Source organism: Gossypium raimondii, chromosome 10, assembly GCF_025698545.1.
Source record: "Gossypium raimondii isolate GPD5lz chromosome 10, ASM2569854v1, whole genome shotgun sequence".
NCBI classification, from domain to species: Eukaryota; Viridiplantae; Streptophyta; class Magnoliopsida; order Malvales; family Malvaceae; genus Gossypium; species Gossypium raimondii.
The window spans coordinates 20,935,281-20,957,457 of NC_068574.1; the positions used below are offsets into that span (position 1 = coordinate 20,935,281).

The following is a 22,177-nucleotide window of genomic DNA, read 5'->3' on the forward strand; positions in this document are numbered from 1 at the left end:
CAACTTTGAAAAATCACCAAAAATCGTTGGAATCGAATTAGAAGATGAGTGAAATATGAAATTAAAGCTTATTGAGTCTAGTTTCTCATAGAAGAAACGATGTAAGTAATGGAATTGTAAATCATGAGATATAATAAATTTTGTGAGACAGAGTCAGAATAATTTCAGAATCCCTTATTTTGACTTTGGAAAATCATTAAAATTTTTAAAAAATTAATTATGGGTTAAAATTTATATTTTTAGAATCCTGAACGAGTCTATTTTCATGATAAATAAACGAGAATACCATCCGAATTCTGTACACTAAGATAATAAATTTTTAGTGAACGGAGGTCAGAACTGTCGTGCAGTACAACAGGGGAAAATTTAAAGAATAAACTGTATGTATTGGATCAGTCAAAAATTCTGGAATTTTTATGGTAATAAGATATATGAATCTAGTTTTATGGAAAATTAACATATTTTAATTTGGAGCTCCGTAGCTCTGGAATAAAATAATTTATTGACTCTGACTCAGATGAGCAACTTTAAATTTACATATAAGTGAGTAATGACATTATGTATAATGTTATTAAGCGTGTTATATACATTAAGGATGTGGAATGGAGAGGAGGAGGAGAAAATAAAATATATGAATGAATTTTGTATAAATGGTTATATGCCCGATTATAATCGGTTAATGATAAATTGAATGGTAAATACGTATTGGTATTGAAAGAATTATTGCGGTATTGAAAAGCAATTGATCAAACGTTTAAGAAATTTAGTCATGGTATATATATGTGTTTGTGGTAATTTTGATATATGGATGTATTTTGGTTGTGGATTGATCATGATAATAAATGGTAGGTATATTTGGTCTATTAAGTGACATAATTGAGAAGTATGATAGGTGGGTCATTCTATGTGTGAGATGATGGTATAATTTGGCCTGGTTAAGTAAGTTAAAAGGATGATTACATCATTGAGGTTGCACTGATTAATTCGGTTTATGTGATGGAAATGTCAAGTACGTTTGTCTTTGATGCGTGATGATTATTTAATGCCATGAGAATTTGTTTATTAGTGAGGTTTAAAATGTATCTATATTTTGTTATATAACTTGTTTTGCAATTTATTTGACAAATGATAAAAATTAACTCGGTTACTATGTTTCGTCAATTTTCAATGTTTCATCAATTTTCATACAATGAACATTCAAATCATATTCACATCAATAACAAACATTTCAAGCATTTAAGAATATAATTCAAGTTATACAAACTTACCTCGATACTTGTTCGTAAACAAAATCTACTAATCCCTAACTTTTTCTTTTCCTCGATCTAGCTTTGTATTTGAATTTTTGGATATAAATAAATAAATTTAATCATTAATCTAATATATTTCATGTTTATATGTAACATACTCTATAATTCCATTATTATTTACAATGCATTCAAAGCTGTCTCATTGAGTCATAGTAACTAAATTATTTATATCTTGAGCTAAGGAACTCCAAATTAATATCTGCTAATTTTCCCCAAAACTAGACTCACATATCTTATTACCATAAAATTTTCAGAATTTTTGGTTAGCCAATAAGTACAGTTTATTCTTTAAAGTTTCCCATATTTCATTGTTCGACAGTTCCGAACCCTCTTCACTAAAAATTAATTATCTCATTGTACAGAATTCAAATGATGTTCTCGTTTCTTTTTTTTTGAAAATAGATTCATTAAGAATTTTAAAAATATAAATTTATGCCCCTAATTATTTTTCTCCAATTTTTGATGATTTTCCAAAGTCAGAACAGGGGAACCCGAATTCATTCTAACCTTGTCTCACAAAATCTATTATATCTCATGATTTGCAATTCTATTGCTTACACTATTTCTTTTATAAAAAACTAGACTCAATAAGATTTAATTTCATATTTTATTCATCCTCTAATTCGATATCTACAATTTTAAGTGATTTTTCAAATTAAACCTACTGCTGCTGTCCAAAACTGTTTTAGTGCATGATGTTAATTACTATTTTTCCCCTAAGCTTTCAATAAATGATAATTTCATCCCTGCTCAATTAACCTCTCAATTGAGCTGATTCTTCTAAATTAACACTTTATTCTATCACTTTAAACTACTTTATAACCTTTGGAAATTAGAATTTTAGCACTAGACTTTAATTCCAAACTTTTTCACAATTAAGTCCTATAAATCAATTTCTATTGAAATTACCTAATAAAATCATCTCATAAACAAATTAAAGCTTCAATTTCATGCTATTTCATCATAAAATTCCAGCACATATTCATATCAACTTTCAATCTCATTCATAAAATCAAAAACTAATGAATTTAGTAATAGGACCTAGTTGTAAAAGTCTTAGAAACACAAAAATTACAAGAAAAAGGTAAGGATAAACTCAATTGGTGCAAAAATTATGAAAAACCAGCTTGAATAAACCCTTGGGACATTTTTGGCTGATGAGAATGCAGAAAAATAAAGAGAATTCTAGATATTCCAATTTGATCCTATTTTTATGTTAGTAAAATTTGTTATTTTCCCATTTTACCCTTATTTCACGATTTCTCCTGTTTTTCTCAGCTTATGCCGCCCAAAATAACTCATGTTGGGCTTATTTGCAATTTATGTCCCTCCTCATTTAACAATTGAGCTATTTAATCCTTCTAGTAACTTTTACACCTTTTTCAATTTAGTTCTTTTCACTTAATTGACTACCCAAACATTAAAATTTTCTAACGAAATTTTAATACCATATTACTAACATTTCATAAATATTTATAAAAATATTTTTGACTCGGTTTTACGAGATCGAGGTCTCAATACCTTATTTTTACCCAATTTCTTCAATAATTTCTTCAATAATTTCTTTTTCTAACTAACCACTAAATCGGTAAAATTTTTCTATCGATATTTTCATATGATTTTCCTATAATATAAATATTCATGCAAAAATATTAAAATAAATTTCTCTTTAAATCGGATTTGTGGTTACGAAACCACTGTTCTGATAACCTTAAATTTAGGCCATTACAATACCTCGTACCCTATTCCGGCATCGAATACGAGTAAGGGGTGTTACAAATTGGTAGTAGCACTATCCGCTCAAAAAACTTACTATGTTTGATTTGACAAATCTTGGAAATAAAAATACTTGGATTGTGATTATAGTTGTTACTATGAATAATTATCAGCCCATCATTGATATCCGAATTACACATAACAACTTATCTTGAAGATTGGTTTGGATTTGGATCGAAGCAATTATTGAAGTGCAATAGCCCGTTTTTCAGTGGTGACAAAAATAGTATTTTCGAGACCACAAATCCGACGTGTCAGTTCGTAAATATTAAATAATTAATATTTACAAGGTCATTAGTGTCATATTTAAATTTAGTTTAAAATTTTTGACATTTGTTTAGGCAATTAAAGAAAAAGGACTAAATCATAAAAAATACAAAATTCAATTTCTATTAATGTTTAATGCCTAATTGTAGTATTCAGTAGAATGAGAATGAGAGGGTTTGTTATGGCAAAATTGTCATAATTGAAGATAGGGGGCGGTGATATAATTGCTATTTTAGTTTATAATTTTCAATGTTATATTAAATTAAAATTAGGTAATAAAATAATAATAACAAAATGAATGAAGTTCATCTTCTTCATTTTTCTTTTTAAGTTGGCCGAACCACCATTTTAGGACTTGAGAGTTTTGGCTTTGAGTTCATGCTTTGTTTTCTTGGTTCGTTTTTCATGACTGTTACGTTTTTGAGATCGTTGTAATGATATCTAACTAGTTTAGAGACTAATTTGTGAAGTTGTCAAAGTTTAGAAAAATTCACCATTGTTGTTTTTGAAGCTTTCTTAATGTGTATGCCTGAGATTGAAGCTTAATGGTGACTTTGAACTATTTTGTAAAGTAAATTTGAATTGTTTTGAGTTTGGGGATTAAATAGATAAAATGAGAAATTTGGAAGGATTTTATTGAAAGATTTTAGAATTTAAGGGTTGTTTATATATGGTTAAATGTTCGACAAAAAATTGGGTATATGAAGTAATTTTGGAAATAAGCTCGTTTTAATATTGGACTAAATTGATTAAAGTGTAAATATTTGGGGCAATTATGAAAAATGGTAAATAGGAAATATGTACTAAATTGAATATTATATGAATTTTAAGCTAATAAATTGAAATAAACAATTTTATAGATCAATATCAAGTTGATAACCGAGGAAAAGAGAAAGTTGTTGATTAGTCCCCGAACTTTTACTAACTCTAAAGTTTAGTTCGTAAGTTAAATACGATTTAGTTTAATATAAATTGAAATGTTATATTGATATTGTGTTGTAGTTGTTGGATATTTTAAATATAATCAAATTGTTATAATTTGATGTGAGTCAAGAAAGTAAATGATTTAAATATTGTTAATATGATGATATATCGAGCCCGGATGAACAAAGGATAGGATACAATTGACATGCTAATAAGTTTTATTACGCATGGTACGAGTTTAGGTTTGTGATGAGATGGTGATTATTGACTTGTTATTGTCCACTGAATATACCGAAGTCTAACATTTGTTACGGACTATCGTGTTATATTTATAGTGATTCTGGTGTGTTTCTAGGGGTAGATGTAAAGCCTACGGGCTTGTCGCTTGGTGCCCAGATGTGTTTCAGAGGGATGTTAGTCTAAGGGCTAGGCACTTGGTGTCGAGGTGTGTTCTCGGTTGGTTTAGCTCGTTTGAGCATTCTGGATGGTTAATTGTATATCCGAATCCGTTTATACTGTTTATCGAGCAAGTTTCCAATGGTTATATGACTTGTTATTAAATGGTATAAGTGTCTACATGGTCTTCTGAATGTATATCATGACTTATTATTGAATGATCTCATGTGATTGAATATATTTTGCAACTTGTATATGTATGTGTATAAACTCACATGTTGAGTGATTGTGATTGACAAGATTTATTATTTGTTAATCTTGTTAATGAAATAGCTATGTTTATACGATGATAAGTTTTATTGTTTCAACTGTTAAACTTACGCATCAGAAATCTTAAAATGGCATCTCAACCTTCTGTCACTTATGGTTGGATGAGATTCTAATCTCTTTGCAGGCTAAGAAAAATGAAATCCTTCATCAACATAAAATTATAAAAATTTATGCTTTATGAGACAAACCTGTTACTAGCTAGGATTCATTGATGGTTTTTCAGAACAGAACCACCTCACTCTTCCACTTCCTTGAAGATGGCTTCAAAATCTGAGCCTATTGCACTTTCAATCTTCTTCAACTGAGGGCATTCATAGACGGTAATGTATTCAAACAAGTTAGTCTGTGTACCTTCCACAGTATGAACCAATCAGGAAAATAACCAAGTGTTAAACTCTTAAGTGAAATGCAACAAGATTCGGTAGTTTACTCATCTGCAGAAACTATTTTTGAATTGCTTCGCAGTCATCAACCAACAACTCTTCCAAGCTAGGAACGAACTGCAGCATTGAGCAAATATATGTCAACTTGGGGCATGCATGCAAAGACAGAGTTCTTAGAGCTGCAAAGCTTCCTTCGGGGAGAACATCCTCCCAAATGCATGTCAAACACCAGCAATAATGAATACTCAAGTGCTCCAGGCATGGAAATACAACCTCAACTCCCTCCTTGCTATCGTCTATAATAGTTTCAAGGTATGGGCTTTCACTAATTATACAATATTTCAACTTGCTAAGGTTGCCAATCCCCTACTATGATAGCCTGATGATGTTGAGGTGATGATCTAAATAGAAAGCAGTACATCGAGCCAACACTTCAAGAACAGCATCTGGAATCTCCCCACCGTTGACAAATCTCAAGCTCTGAGCCGATACTAAGCCATAATTCAGCTCTACGGACGGTGGGACTCATGGCGTATTAAACTTAACGTCATGGCCAACAATAAGTTCGAATTCTGTTACTCTTTCTTTCTTCCATGATGCACTTTCTCAGAGGAACAACTCAAGAAACTTCACTCAAGGAAAATAGAAGAAAAGTCAAGTTTTTCAAATTGCTCACTTCCTTTATAAAGGACAACACTCTTGTGCCATCAAATATCTGCTGGGTACACACTGATGCCGAGTGTTTCCAATGCTTCAAGTGTGGAAAACAATTGGCTTGGCAGCTTAGCATGCTTACTATCGATGCTACATCCATAAAAGGATACTTCCAAGTGGCTTAGAGAGTCTAGCTCTGCGATCTTTGCAGGTAATTCAATGATCTTCATGCCTCCAACATCCAGTACTTGAAGAGATTTAAGGGATTCAACTTCAGAGGGGAGCTTGACTAGGCTTTCGAAGTCACGAAGAACAAGTGTTTCTAGTCTTGGAAGTTTTGAAATAGACTCTGACAAGTATTTGATTCAGATATCGTTAGGGTTCAGAACTTCAAGGCAAGGCATATTGTGAAAGAAAATTTCAGGTACCACTCTAAGCTGAGAGTTCCTTTGAGTCGGGGCAATTTGGTTTTTCAGGTAGAATGGACAGCTCATTATCCATCAAAAACATCATCTTGGATTTTTCCCATTCTTCCTCTGTAGGCTACTTAGTTAGACCTGCAGCAAGTCTCGAAAAGAATTGACAATCATCATCAATAAAATATCTACCGGATGATGATATATCTTTTTGCTTCGATCGCTTTGAATAAGCTGGTAGAAGAAACTGACGGTAATGAACATTTTCAAATATTTAGTGTTCTAATAATTATAAATAAAGTGGTGTAATTAATCAAAAGTTGAATCTTTTAATTATTGGTTAAGAGTTGTATCACTTGATTTTTGACAAAATTATAACTATTCAAATAATATTAGTTGAATAGTTATAATATTAAATAAATAATTATGCGTCTTTTAAGGATATTGTTATTTAGAAAAGACACCTATTTAAAGATGTCTCTATAAAGACATATGAAAATTCCTATAAATAAGAATGAGATTTCATTTGAAAATCACACCAATAAATTCTAAAATTATTTCTTTTCTTCCTTTGTTTTTTAATATTATTAGATTATTCTATAAAGTATTACTGTAGAAATCGCTTGTAGAAATTGAGTTTCTTGTTATACATTACTCAGTGCATAGTGGACTATTTTCGTCAGTGCAAAACACAAATAGTCATCGGCTTCATTGTATATCGAGGTTAATTTGCTTGGAACTCTTTTGTACACCAAATATAAGTAGGGACGAATATAACCTTAAAGATAATGGCTTGATACACACCTTGGAGCCTTGTCATATTTCTTCATTTATTGTTCAAGTTTCGTTCGTGTGTTCAAGATTTTTCATCACCCGAGTGTTGTACTAACAATTTTAAGGTTATATTTCATGATGACTATAACAACACATGAAAGTGGAATACTAAGGGAGTTGGCTTCCAGCTTTGTCAAACTTATTTGTTTTAGTGGTGACAGTTTTCAGCGATGGCAAAAAAAAAATACACTTCTTATTAACAACTTTGAAACCTGCATGTAGACATTATTTTTGTCCAAGCACAATTAGAGGCATTTGTTTTTCTTTCCTTTTAATTTGGGCCTACCGAGGGCCCAAATTATTATTACCATTACTACTAATAATAATATTATTAAATGTTATTATTATCCTTTTTTTTACAAATAAACAATATTGGAAAGTAGTATATATACATAAAATGAAATGAAAGAAAAAAGAAGAAGTTTTTCATATTTTGTTCTTAAAAAAAAGTAAAAAAAAAACAATAACAACAAGCATTCTATTTCTTTTCTTCTTCTTTTTTTGTCATATACATATCTCGAGGGATCGAAATTGGAATCCGATGAAGGGGATGTCACCGGAACGTCGGTCCTCCGTCCCTAGGAGCCCCAAAATCCCATTTTTTTCCCTTTCCCTTTCTAAAATAAAGGTTTTTCTTTTTTTTTTTAAAGGCTTGATCTTTGGAAAAAATTTTATTTTTTTTAAAAAGAGAAGTTTAGATTTTTAAAAATAAAAATATGTTTTTTAATCATTTTAAAGGAAAATTTAAATTTTAAAACAAAGTTTTAATTTTTTTAACTATTTCGAAATAAGAGTTTTGATATTTAAGAAAAATAGTGATTTTTAAAAAGAAAAAAAGAAAGTTTAGATTTTTAAAAATAAAAATATGTGTTTTTTAGTCATTTTAAAGGAAAGTTTAAAATTTTAAAACAAAGTTTTGATGTTTTTCAACTATTTCGGAATAAATCTTTGATTTTTAAGAAAATAGTGATTTTTTTAAAGAAAACTTTGATTTTGCAAAAAAAAATTCCAGCCACCAGAGGCCGGAGAGCCCAACCATGGCCAACATAGGAGGAAAAAGTTTTTTTTTTTAAATGAGGTTAAAAATGAAATAATGAATAGATTTTTCCCATTTATAAGTGCCAAAAATGGGTAATTTATTCCCACCCTCTTTACTTTTTAGGTTTACAAAAAATACTCTGTTTTTTGCAGCGCTACCCTCACTCTCTGGCCTATTTACACCCGTAACCCTTTTGTTTATTCAAACCTTCGATTTAATCTGAAATTTAAAAATTAAAAGTAAATTAATTTCTACATCAGTCCTCTGTCTTCTACATTTTTTATCTTTTAGTCTCAAAATCAATCTATGTCATTTTGTTTCCATCTTTAATAAATTATTTACACTTATATCTTCTCTTTCATTTGCATTTATACCTTTATTTAATGTCAATTATGCACTTTATTTTAATGTTTTATATTTATTCACCCTTGTATAATTTTTATTTATTTTTATTTCGTCTTTATTTATTTTTATGTCTATTTATATTTATGTTTTTTACACATTCTCCTTACATACATTTTAATATTATTTATTTATGTTACTTTGATTCTTTTATTATATTATGAATAAGGTGTATTATTGTTATTATTATCATCGTCATCATGTCAATGTCTTATTTATTTAATTTATTTAAGTTTTCTTTTTATTATTGCCCTTTTGAAAGAGTTTTAACGTTTCATTAACTTTAGTCAATTTAATTAATTTTCCTATTGTATTCCTATTCGCTTTAAAAGAGGGAATTTTAGGTCATTTTTCCATCCTATAAATGTTGACATGAAGTTAGTTAAGTAGGTGTTACATTTTAATGAAACCATAAGGTTTTTACATTTGAATTTAGGTTAGTTTTAGGATCTTATCTACGATTTACGCTAGAAAAATTATAAATAATATATAGGATAATTTTTTATTAGGGTTTTAAACTAATTTTAAATAATAAGATTCCTCTTTAGAATCTTAAATTAATATGTAAATATTCTTTAAGACTTTGTTCAATATTAAAACTAAGGGTTTTGTAGGTGAATTGTAAATCATAAGTAGGTCTTTCTAAGCATTTTATTTTAAAAACTTTTAAGAAAGCTAATAAATGTTATTTAAGATATATTACTTTAGGACTTTGACTAATTTAAACCTTAGATCAATAATTTTAACGTAAGATAAATCATAAACCCGACATAGGATACTTTCATAAGAACTTGATAAGTTCAATGTTATTAATTAAATCTTTTAAAACTAATAATAATAAAAGATCAAATAGGTTGTAGATGGATTTTAATATTTTTTTAATTCATTGGTAATTTCTAGGGTTTTTAGAATTCTAAAATAGGATTTATTTTAGGAATTGAAGGTATTTTACTAGAACTATTTAGGTATCTTTTAGGGTTTCCGTTAAAGTAAAAATCTCTAATTTGAGTTTCAAATTAGATAAGTTTGGTGAACACATCTTAATCGAGTTACAAGTAAAACGGAGACATTTTCTTTAGAGTTTTTATTTAATATTTCCATAAGATTTTAGCTTAGATTAAGACATTAATATGCTTAAATAAAAAAACATAACTCCTAAGACCCCGTAGGAATATACCCGGATAGGCATTGTGGGGGTGCTATAACTTTCCCCACATGTAACTGTACTCTCGAACTCGAAATTTGGTGATGAGATCGAGTCTAGACTTTTAGGATTTTTTTTCCTAATATTAATTCTATACTTTTAGACGATAGGTGGCTAACCAACCTATCCCTAATTGGTTAGTGGTGACTCTACGTTAATTTAGGCCTTCCGTACCTAGCTTTGCTTATTAGGCCCCCCTACTCTTATGTAGGCAAAGTTATGACATTGCCTATGTTTTGAATACTCCAAGACCAGAAGAGAATGAAAACAAATTTGTTGTTGCAACCCGAGAAAGGCAAAAATGGGACAATGTTGATTACATGTGCATATGCCACATATTGAATCGTTTAGCCGATGATTTATTCGACACCTACCAAAATGAGGTCACCGCTAAGGAATTATGGGACAAATTGGAGACAAGATAATGATCAAAGATGCTACAAGTAAGAAATTTCTTGTCAGTCGTTTCAATAGTTATCAAATAGTTGAAGGTCATTCTGTTATGGAAAAAAATCATGATATTGAAAAAATGTTGAATCAATTTAAGAAATATAATATGAAAATGGATAAAATGATTGTTGTATCGTTTATGTACTCTATGTACCAGAAGTTAAGAAGAATTTACGGTATGTTTGGTTGGGGGAATCGGTATGCATTCCCCCAATTCCTCGGGCCCACCACCAAACGGATGTTTGGTTGGGTGTAATGCTATTACACCCCGATTCCGTTCCGCATCTATTACCGACTTTGGCTGTAATAGCCATTCTGATGTTTAAGAACGGATTAGGGATTCCCCCAATTCATTACCATCTTTTCCGGTTTCTGACCTCATCCTCTCCAACGTTTGCAAGGTAATTTTTTTTCCCTTCCATCGATTTCTGCTTCTTTTATTCTCGTATGTTTCTTTTCTTCTCACGTTTTTTTTTTCTTTTCTCCATTTTATCAACAACGAAAAATGCTCGCACTCTTTCTCTGTTTTTCTTGTCTTTTCTTTTCTGTAAAATCGATTTTGATTTTGATTTTGTTTTGCTTTTGTTCAAATCTGGAATATTTGTTTTTGTTCTCCTAATTTTGGTTCATTTCTAGCGTTTTCCATTCGGCTTTTCTTTGTATTCCATGTTCGATTGAACATGGTTTGCTTTTCTTCTTTTATGATCTGAAATTCGTTAAATTTTGCTTTCTTTTCTTGTAGAATTGATGGTTTGCTTTTAGATTTTTATTAAAGAATGAGTTTCAACAGAAGCAGGAGCCTGTTAGGTGGGAAGGTTTTTCGAAGCATTGGTCGTGTTGCTTACCGTGATTCACCGTACTCCAGGGACCGTCGAAATAATCGGTATAAACTTTTTTTTTATATTATTTTGATATTTAAGTTATTAAGAATCTTTGTGTATGATGATGTTTCATTCTTATTTACTTTTTGTTCTCGAAGTTCAATGTTTATAGAATTAAGATTTAAATAATCATTTTTTTTCGTTTTGATCATAAAATAGATGGTTGAGAATAATTATTTGAATTTTGAAGTATCCTGTTATAATTTTCATTATTGTGAAATTGATAGAAATTGAAGTGAAATTTGTTTCTAACTGTACTGAAGTTTTGTGTGTGTGTGTGTGTGTTTTTTTTTTTTTTGGAATTCTTGGAAATAAAATGAAAAACGTTTCATGTTTGAACTTTTTTTGCTGGAAAAATTATGCTTGAGATCAATGCATTTATTAGGTTTAGAGTTTAGACAAAGTTCTGAGACAATGTGAAAAGAAGGTTAAGGAATAGAGACATGGAATGCAAGGATCAAGGGTATTGCACTAGTCGAACTACCGTTTCGATATGCTCTCTGCAACTGTTGCTGGATGACTGTAAGGGAACTAGTTCGAAGTTTTTAGGTTGTCATACCGTATATTGTTAAGGATCTCTCCATTTTGCTGCTGAAGGTAACAACAGCACGGTCCCCAAGTTCAATACTTCTATGCTGTTAGAATACTGTGGTCGTTAGAAAGAAAACACATCTCGGACCGATATACGAGAATAATGTTTTATGATGTAGTTCCTAGTTGAACACTTGAACTGCGAATTTGCTTGCTTCATTTAGTTATTCACGAGCTTTTGATTTCTAGGCCATGTTCGTTTGTCAGTTTCACTTGCCACGCCTTACTTCGGTTATAATCGTGTAGGAGTTGAGGTGGTTTGCTTGAATTTTTTAGGTCTAGTGTTCCCTATTTCTAGTTTTGTTCATGTGTTAAAGGGTGCCATTAAGGCCTTACGGGAGGATACAAATATTAAGAATATGTCATTTCGGAAAAGGGACCGGTTCATGGAACCTGCCGGAGGAGACTAGTCTGGTTATACATCATAAAGCTTGAGGTCATAAACTATCTTCAATCCCGGCATCCTTTATTTTTGCTGCGGTAGAATTTGTGGTTCCAACTTTTGACTAACACTTCGATTTAGTGCTACGGTAGATTTGAGGCTTGGGCTTATACTAGCTGCTTTTCACATTGTTGACCTTTTCTCCTTTTTGAGAAATATGCTTTTCTTTGTTTGTCATTTCCTCGTTTAAATTTTGTAGAACCTTTCGCTTAAGCCAAAAGAAAAAAGGTATAACCTTCCATTTCATATTTGTTCGTTCTCAGACCATGAAATTCGTTAATGATCTGTTTTCTTCTCTTCGTTTCTTTGTAGTCACATTGCTGTCGAGTGCAACTCAACCACTATATGTTGGAACTGTAAGGAGCCAGGGCATCTTGCTGGACAATGCCCCTATGAGCCTGTTTGCAATATGTGTTGTAAGATGGGTCACTTAGCTCGAGATTGCCTAAATCCCAGACTTCCGGCTCATGATGCAAGACTCTGCAACAACTGCTACAAGGCAGGTCACTTTGTCGCCGACTGTACGAATGAGAAGGCTTGCAATAACTGTCATAAAACCGGTCACCTTGCTCGTGACTTCCATAACGAGCCAGTTTGCAATATCTGCAATATATGAGGTCATGTAGCCAGACAATGTGCCAAGTCGAAACTGTCATCAGACATAGGAGGCCGCTTCCGGGACATTTTTTGCCGCAACTGTGGCCAGCCAGGCCATATTAGTCAGGACTGCATTTCCATCGTCATATGCAGTAACTGTGGTGGAAGGGGTCACCTTCATTACGAGTGCCTTTCAGCAAGGATGTATGACCGCAGTGGCGTACGTAGGTATTAACTACTTAACTAACCAACTTTTGTAGGATTCATTCATTAGCATCCCTTTGTTTAACTCATCTTTATAATTTGATTTTCAATTGATTTATTCTTGAAGTGATACGCCATTGTTGTTCTGTAATTAAGGCTGCAGTTTCCTCTGCCTTGAAAATTGTCTTATTTTTCTTCAGTGGTGAATATTGGCATTAAATTTTGGAGGGAATACCTAAAATTTTAGGAAATTTGAGGGATTTAATGAGAATTTTCAAAAATTTTGGTAGGCCTAATTAGAACTTTAACAAATTTTGGAGGCTTAATGAGAGTTCTAAAAAATTTTGAAATGCTTCATATGATTTTTCAAAGATTTCAAGAGCTTAATAAAATTTTCAAAACAATTTACGGGTTTAATAAAATTTTCCAATATTTTGTAGGCTAAGTACATAATTATTGGAGAAAAGTTGGTTAACATTCGGGTATAAATCTTGGATATGGTTTATGTCTAATATAAATGTATACAAACTCACTCTAAATATAAGAAAATTTTATTTAAAAATGAACATTTCGAATCATACATACCATATACATGAAAAACTTCAAAATGATTAGACTATCATATACTTATGCTTATGTATAGAGACGAAGTTAGAAGATTTTTTGAGAGTATGAATTAAATTATATTTTTTATGATAATAAAAAGAAAATTTTATCATTTTAATAGATTATATTTATAATTTTAAAAGATTAAATTAAAATTTTATATAAAAGATCTAAATGTAAAGTATGCATAAAGTATGCATAAGAATATTATGAATTTAATAAATTCATATAAGAATATTATGATAAGTATGCATAAAATCTATTGATAAGTATGCATAAGTATGCATAATATCGAATAATAGACTTTAGTAAAATAAATATTTAAAATTATATTTTATAGTATTATATATTATGATTTTAGTAAATTCATATAAGAATATTTAATATTAAGAATTTTATTAAATTATATTTAATAATAATTATGTTAAAATATGATTAAATTATTTATTATTTATATTAATAATCTTATTAAAATTTAATAACAATAACAATAATCATCTACCTACAAAAATTCTACTAAGGGTATTCTAGTCATTTTAGTTTTTTTTTCCTTATGCTATTACAACATCATTCCATTCAACCAAACACAAGAATACTATTACAGTTCTATTCCATTCCATTCAACCAAACAATTGAATTACTATTACGTCTCTATTCCATTCCATTACACCTCTATTCCACTACAGCGAACCTAACGTGCCCTTAGTGTTTGGAAGTCTGTTGAATAAGTTTGGTTTAAAACTTGTTTTTGAGGCAAATAAGTTTATTTTATCTAAGAGAGGAATTTTTGTAGGGAAATGATATATGTATGAGAGCATATTCAAACTCAATATTATTAATAAGAATAAAAATATTATTTCTGCTTATATGGTTGAATCTTATTGTTTATGATATTATAGATTAGGCCATTTGAATTATAGAAAATTGAATGACATGCATAAGTTAGATTTAATTCATATTTTTAATAATAATATTAAAAAATGCAATACATGTATATTGACTAAAATTACAAAAAAACCCTTTCCCTAAGGTTAAAATGTAACATCCCAAACTCGACCTAGATGTTATGGGTGTATCCGGAGATGTCACAAAAGAAGGGTTTTGAAAACTAAGTTGTTTCGAAAAAACATTCAAGTTTTATAACTCATATTCGTTTATAACTATAATCGAAAGCTTTATTTAATTAATTTATTTGCCAAAACATAAATTATAGTGGAAGTCATAGAAAACGTTATATTTGAAAATCCCGTTCGTATTTTCGAAAAACCTTTGTTTTAGTAAAAACCATATTTTTAGCTAACCGTAGCAAATAAAGTGTTAATACGAAAATCCAAATCCTAAAATTTAACCAAACAGTCCGAAGAGTCCAATTATTACAAAACTCTTAGAAATAATCCTTAAATTAAAATAAAAACCATAATCTTTAATAGTTTACGAACTCGTGGTCACCGTGAGGCTTCGTCACACCGATCCGCCTAAGTCTGTGGATTACCTAAATAGAACAGACAAACAGATGTAAGTTTTCGTAAACTCAGTGTGTAACCTGACGGAAATATACATGCAATACATACAGAAACTCCATATACAGTCAGATACAGATTCAGGCTTATGACCATTTCAGATACAAATAACAGAATCAGATAAGTAGTATAGGTATGCAAAATCCTAACCCCATCCTCTACACACCATCTCCGACCATCCCGTCACACCATGTGGGGTAAAAAACACCCACCCATCTCTACACACCATATAGTGTCGAAGCGACACATTACAGATAATATGCAGTCAAGCTGCCAGAATATAGGCGATGTATCGCTGTACAGATCACTTCCTCCACATATACAAAACTCACCCCATTCACAGATACAGAATAACAGATACAGTAATATCATGCATAGCAGGCTCATATTTAGATATTATATATTTACTTAAACAGAACATATATATATATATCGGTACCATACACAAGGCAGACTATCAAAATATTAGATCACATAATTTAGGGTTTGGTTAGCCCTTACCGACCCTACGGTAGGCCCACAGTTGATCAGAATGAACCATACAACCCTAGGGAAAATTTTAGAATTATGGGTCCATATGCTAGTGTGGCCCACACGCCCAGATTGGCCTTGCCCATGTGGCCCATACGGCCTGGCCCAAAAACTACACGCCTGTGTGGCATGACCGTGTGGGATACGCGGTCACACGGCTATGTCTTCCGCGCGGCCGCCCTTTCAGCAGGTACACAGTCGTTTCTTGCAAACGGCCAACCACACGGCCAAGTACATACCCGTGTGGCGCCGATAGAAAACTTTTTTGGCTTTCATCGAAACTCGATTTCCTGCACTTTGGGTACACACCTAGCACGATTTTGATGCGAAACCACTCCCGAGCCTTCCGAAACCTAAAAACAGAGTACCCAACATCGATTTAGCAGATTGATTAACGAATTTGACAACAACAAAAATCACGAAACCAACTTACTGTCTACGACAACCATCACTAACGCGTACTAAACCGTTGGAGCAATAACAAAAGGCTCCCCGCCAATTCTTGCGTAAAACATTCTCAAAGAAATACTTTCCTCCTAGAATACTCCATTAACGAAAATCCCCAAGAATTGAATAATCCCATACAATTAATAGAATCGAAACTTGCAGTCAAATGAAATCTTCACTTACCAAAACACACGATGAACACCAAAATATTGAAACGCAAAGTTACGACAGCAGATAAGAGAACAAAATCGCCAGAAAGGAAGAAGAAAAGAAAGTGGCAGAGAACAAAGAAAATTGGCATTAGATTTTTGGGAAGAGAGAAAATTTTGAAGAAAAAATAAAAAATAAAAAATATTTGATAAATCTCAACCCCCCACTAACAACTAAATCTCAACTACCTCAGAATTCCAACTCCACTGAAACTCTATCACACAACCGAGCAAAAATAACATCCACGCTTGCGCAAGGATTCGAACACAGGACCTCCAACACACTAACTCCAATACCACTCGAACTAGCAAGTTCATTCTGATATGCATTAACAGACAGTTTTATATAAGCCCACTCAACAAGGGTAAAACTTGGATCTAAAATAACAAAATTTGGCAAAAGGGAGACTTGAACCCAATACCTCATACACACACCCAAAACACTTAACCACTGAAGTAGATACACAATTGTGTCATAATTTACAGAAACAGAAAAAAATTAAGCAGGGCGTTACAACTTTACCCCCTAAAAGAAATTTCGCCCTCAAAATTTACCTGATCCTAAATGGCTAACGCATCAAGTCCTCAGGTTCCTAAATGGCTTCCTCATTGTCATGATTCTGCCACAGAACCCTCACCAAGGGAATGGACTTCCTCCTTAGAACCTTAATATCTCGATCCAAAATCTGAATCGGCTTCTCCTCGAAAGTCAAGTCTGGTCTAACCCCAATCTCCTCAACAGAGACAACATGAGATGGATCAGACCGATACCGCATCAACATTGAGATGTAAAACACGTCATAGATATGGTCTAACTCTGGAGGTAACTCCAACTGATAAGCGACCGATCCCACACGCTTCAGAATCCGATATGACCCGATGAACCTAGGGCTCAACTTGCCCTTACAACCGAACCTCAGAACTTTCTTCCACAGAGAAACCTTAAGAAAAATGAAGTCACCCATAGAATACTCGATACCCCTCATTTTCAGATCTACACAAGACTTCTATCTATCAGAAGTCGACTTTAGGCAATCTCGAATCAGTCTAACTTATCTTCGGTCTCAGAAACCAATTCAGGACCCAAAACACGACGCTCACTCCACTTTGTCCAACATAGTGGAGTACAACATTTACTACTATACAAAGCCTCATAATGTGCCATCTGGATGCTAGACGGAAAACTGTTATTATAGGTGAACTCAGCTAACGTCAGAAAATCCTCTCAACTACCTCGAAAATCAAACACACAACTCTAAAGCATATTCTCTAGTATTTGAATCACCCTCTTAGATTGACCATCGGTCTGAGGATGAAACACAGTACTGAAGTCCAATCTCGAACCCAGAGCCTCATGCAATTTTTTCCAGAACTGAGAAGTGAAGCGTGGATCTCTATTAGAAATTATTGAAACATGAACCCCATGCAGTCTTACAATCTTAGAGATATAGAGCTTCGCTAAATTTGGCAGAGAATAATTCGTCCGAACCGGAATAAAATGGGCAGACTTGGTAAATCGATCTACGATGACCCAAGCAGAATCCTTCTTACTGGGTGTCAAGGGCAACCCACTAACAAAGTCTATCCTTACTCATTCCAATTTCCATAAGGGAATGTTAACAGGTTGTAGCAAACCCGAAGGCAACTGGTGTTTAGCCTTAACTTGCTCGCATGTCAAAAAACGAACAACAAAATTTATAATCTCATGTTTCAACCGCGACCAACAAGTATAGCTTACAAAAACCATGATACATTTTATTACTACTGGGACGCATAGCATAAGGGCTACTATGCGCCTCCCTCAGAATCAACTGTCTCATATCAGAATCATTTGGTACATAAACCCGACCTCAGAAACACAGAACTCTATCCTTATTCAGTCTAAAATTAGAAATACTACCACTCTGAATTTGACGAAACTACAAACCCAGAGACTCATCCCCTAACTGCTTATCTCAAATCTGATCAATCCAAGTCGACTTAACTTGTAACACGGCTAATAGACCCTCATCATCAAACAGGCTAAGGTAAGCGAACATCGCTCTCAAATCAGTTATCGCTCTACGACTGAGAGCATCGACCACCACATTGGCCTTACCAGGATGATACTCTATTATGCAGTCATAATCTCTGAGCAGCTCAATCCATCGACACTGCTTAAGATTTAACTCCTTCTAAGTAAGGAAGTACTTGAGGCTCTTGTGATCGGTGTAGATGATACACCTCTCATCATACAGATAGTGCTTCCAAATATTTAACGTAAAAACCACAACAGCCAAGTCGAGATCATGCATCGAATAATTCCCTTCGTGTGTCTTAAGCTGACGGGACGCATAAGCCACAACCTTACCATCTTGCATCAGTACGCATCCCAAACAATCGTGCGATGCATCACTATAGACCACAAACTCTTTACCAAATTCAGGCTGTATCAGAACAGGAGCTTGAGTCAGAACAGACTTGAGCTTCTCCAAGTTCGATTGTTGCGCATCAGTCCAAACAAAAGGAACACCCTTGCGCAGAAGCTTAGTCAAAGGAGCTGTAATCATAGAGAACCCCTCAACAAAACACCGATAATACCCCGCAAGACTCATAAAATTACGAATCTTTGATACGTTTTTAGGCTGTTTCCAATCAAGCACAACCTCAATCTTTCTAGGACCAACTCGGATTCCTTCAGCAGAGACCACGTGACCCAGAAAAGTTACCTCACGCAACTAGAATTCGCACTTGATCAACTTAGCGTAGAGATGTTTCTCTCGAAGTATCTGAAGCACTTGAAGTTGAGCCTTAACCTCTTTAAGCTCCTTTAGTGCCATTTGGTAGGGAGTGATGGACACCGGAGTCGTACCAGGTAGAAGCTCAATTTCGAACTCAACTTCCCGATTCAGAGGTAAACCTGGTAACTCCTCAAAAAATACATCTGAAAAATCCCTCACTGTTCTGATATCCTCGACAGGAGAGTCCCTAGAAATTGAGACACTAGCGTAAGCCAAATACGCCTCACACCCTTTCCGAACCAATTTCTCAGCCACTAGAGTAGTGATCACATTAGACAAGTAATCACGATGTTCACCAATCACTAATATCTCCTTATCATCCTCGATCCTCAAAACAACCCTCTTACTCACACAGTCTAGACTAACTCGGTGCTCAACCAACCAATCCATACCCATAATTAAGCCAAACTCCCCAAACGGTAGCTCCATCAAATTTGCTGGAAACACGATCCCTTGTACTTCCAACGGTACATTCCTATAAAGTCTACTAACCCAAACAAATTGCCCCAACGGACTCAGTACGGTAATCCCACTAGAAGTAAACTCCACAGAGGTCCCCAAGTTTTTGGAAATACTACTAGCTACATAGGAATGTGTAGAACCTACGTCTATCAGAGCAGTATATAGAACATCAAAAATAAATAGCGTACCTGTGATAACATCAAGAGCATCTCTATACTCTTAGCGTCGAGCAACATAAAACAGTGTAGGCTGCCTCGCCTCAGTCTAACTAGCACCTTTAACCAGTGCTCTCTATCCTCAGCCCATACCATTACCACCCCTAGCTGATCAACAGCCCCTAGGTGGCTGTTGAACTACCCTCTGAGGCTGTACAGAACTCGGTCCTGAAGCTTGCATCTGATCAGCCCGCTGTGGACACTCTTTAATCCGATGCTCCAAAGACCCACACATTACACAATCCCCTAACCTCCTCCAACACTCGCCCGAATGGCACCTACCACAAACACCATATAGCTGAATCCCAGTAGAAGCAACATGAACCCTACTCTAATCGGCCCGGCCCGGTAGGTCTGGCCTGTTTCTTAGGCCTCTAAACAGAACTAGAGGGCTCTGAATCCCACTTATTCTTGCCTCTATCACGATCTCTATTTTGGAGCTCCACGCGCTTAACCTCCTCAGCGATCTTCGCCTTATCCACCAGAACTGCAAACTCTCGCTCCCTCTGTGGAGCAATCAATACCTTAGATTATCCCTCAAGCCATCCTCAAAATGGATACATTTCTCATACTCAGATGCCACCATGCCTCGAGCATCGCGGCTCAACCTCAGAAACTCAGCCTCATACTCGGCCACAGATTTATCACCTTGTGTGAGATTCATGAACTCACGCCTACGAGTATTAACAGAGACCGCGCCTACATATTTCCCCTAAAAGGTAATCTTAAAATAATCCCAGCTTAGACTGTCCCATTGAGTACCCTCTTCGACTGATAACCACCACTGATACGCCTCGTAGTGAAGCAAAGAGAATGCATCATTTAGTTTTTGCTCAAGAGTACAGTCTATATCATTTATAATCCTCTCGGTGGCCTCCATCCAATACTCAGCCAGAGTAGGGGCGACTCCAATGACACTCATAAATAGCTCAGCTCCATTAGACCGGATTCATTCAGTTACCGACCCACGGCCCCCAGATCAAGAATGGGGTTCATCGACCCTCTCCATGTAACAGCCCGATTTTAGGCCTAGTCGGAACAGTGGTTTCGGGACCACAAATTCGATGAGGAAAATTTTTTTTATTATGTTTTTATGGTCTACAATTTCACGGAATGATTTCGTAAAAATTTTGTTCAAAAATTTCGACGTTTGGGCATTCAATTTAGCCAAAAGTACTAAATTGTAAAAAGTGCAAAAGTTGAGTTTTGCATGTTACAAGTGTCCAATTGTTATGAAATTTTAAATTGGAGGTCCTTAAATTGTAATTAGACCATTGGTTAACTTGTTGGACAAAAATGGACAAGAGATAAGTGAAATAGGATATTTTTAAGTTGGGGGCATTTTGGTCATTTAGTAATTAAAAGAATTAAAAAGGCCAAAATAGCCAAAAATTTGTCCATCTTCTCCATGATGAACGAAAATAGCAAGGCAGAAGCCATGGTTAGGGTTTTCAAGCTTTCAAGCTCCATAGTAAGTGATTCTAAGCCTCGTTTTTAATGTTCTTTATGTTTTTAAAGTCCAGTAGCTTAATTTAGCTTATTCTAGCAATAATTTAACCTAGGGTTTATATTTGGAAAAATACCCATAGGTGAAATGTGTTTATTTTGATATTTTATGGTAGAATATGAAGCTTGAAATTGTGTTAAACAATTTTACTAAGCAATTTTCAGTGAAAACAAATTAAACGACATAATCGGTAAAAATTATTATTGTTCATAAGTGCATGTTAGAGCAAGAATTTGATGTTTCTATAGAAGGGGAAAATGTTCAGCACGTTATAAAACATAATAAAAAGGAATAAATTTTAATTTTCGAGCCTATGGGCAAAATCATAATTTTGTGAAACTTTAGGGGCAAAAATGTAATTCTTCCAAAATGTGATTTTTGGACTAGATTTAATAATTTGAATGTTATATAAGCTAAATATGTTATTATAAATTGAGAAAGACGAGAAATTGACATTGATTGGTAAAAAAAAGTGAGAAAAAGTGAAAATTCCCGATTGAACCTTCGGAATGAAAGAGATACGAGTGAAGTTGCTAGGTCACGTGTGTAGTACTATGTGCAGGCTACTACGTGTACCCGAATGATAGGTCGCATGTGTAGTACTATGTGCAGGCTACTATACGTATCGAATAGCTTCGATCACGTGTGTGGTACTATGTATAGGCTACTACGTGTATCGGATGAAAATGGTCACGTGTGTAGTACTATGTGCAGGCTACTACGTGTACCGGATAGCTTCGATCACGTGTGTAGTACTATGTGCAGGCTACTATGTGAACCGGGTATCATTTATTATAAGG

At 33.6% G+C, this 22,177-nt stretch overlaps 2 protein-coding genes across 2 annotated transcripts; one reads left to right on the top strand and one right to left on the bottom strand.

Annotated features, from left to right (window-relative positions):
- The first annotated feature begins 10,616 nt into the window (after positions 1-10,616).
- Positions 10,617-13,251, top strand: LOC105778075 (zinc finger protein GIS2-like). Its single transcript, XM_052621699.1, has 3 exons — positions 10,617-10,786; positions 11,176-11,268; positions 12,612-13,251. The coding sequence occupies exons 1-3, from the start codon at positions 10,641-10,643 to the stop codon at positions 12,913-12,915; spliced, it is 543 nt and encodes a 180-aa protein (XP_052477659.1). The 5' UTR covers positions 10,617-10,640; the 3' UTR covers positions 12,916-13,251.
- A 3,755-nt stretch (positions 13,252-17,006) lies between these two features.
- LOC128033905 (uncharacterized) lies at positions 17,007-17,399 on the bottom strand. The gene has a single exon (XM_052622400.1). It carries the CDS (start codon positions 17,397-17,399, stop codon positions 17,007-17,009), a length of 393 nt encoding a protein of 130 aa, XP_052478360.1.
- Positions 17,400-22,177: the final 4,778 nt, after the last annotated feature.

Coding starts and splice junctions, on each gene's coding strand:
- LOC105778075 (XM_052621699.1), top strand. CDS start 10,641: ATGCTATTACACCCCGATTCCGTTCCGCATCTATTACCGACTTTGGCT. Junction 10,787..11,175: donor TCCTCTCCAACGTTTGCAAG/GTAATTTTTTTT, acceptor GAGTTTCAACAG/AAGCAGGAGCCTGTTAGGTG. Junction 11,269..12,611: donor AGGGACCGTCGAAATAATCG/GTATAAACTTTT, acceptor GTTTCTTTGTAG/TCACATTGCTGTCGAGTGCA.
- LOC128033905 (XM_052622400.1), bottom strand. CDS start 17,399: ATGAGGGGTATCGAGTATTCTATGGGTGACTTCATTTTTCTTAAGGTT.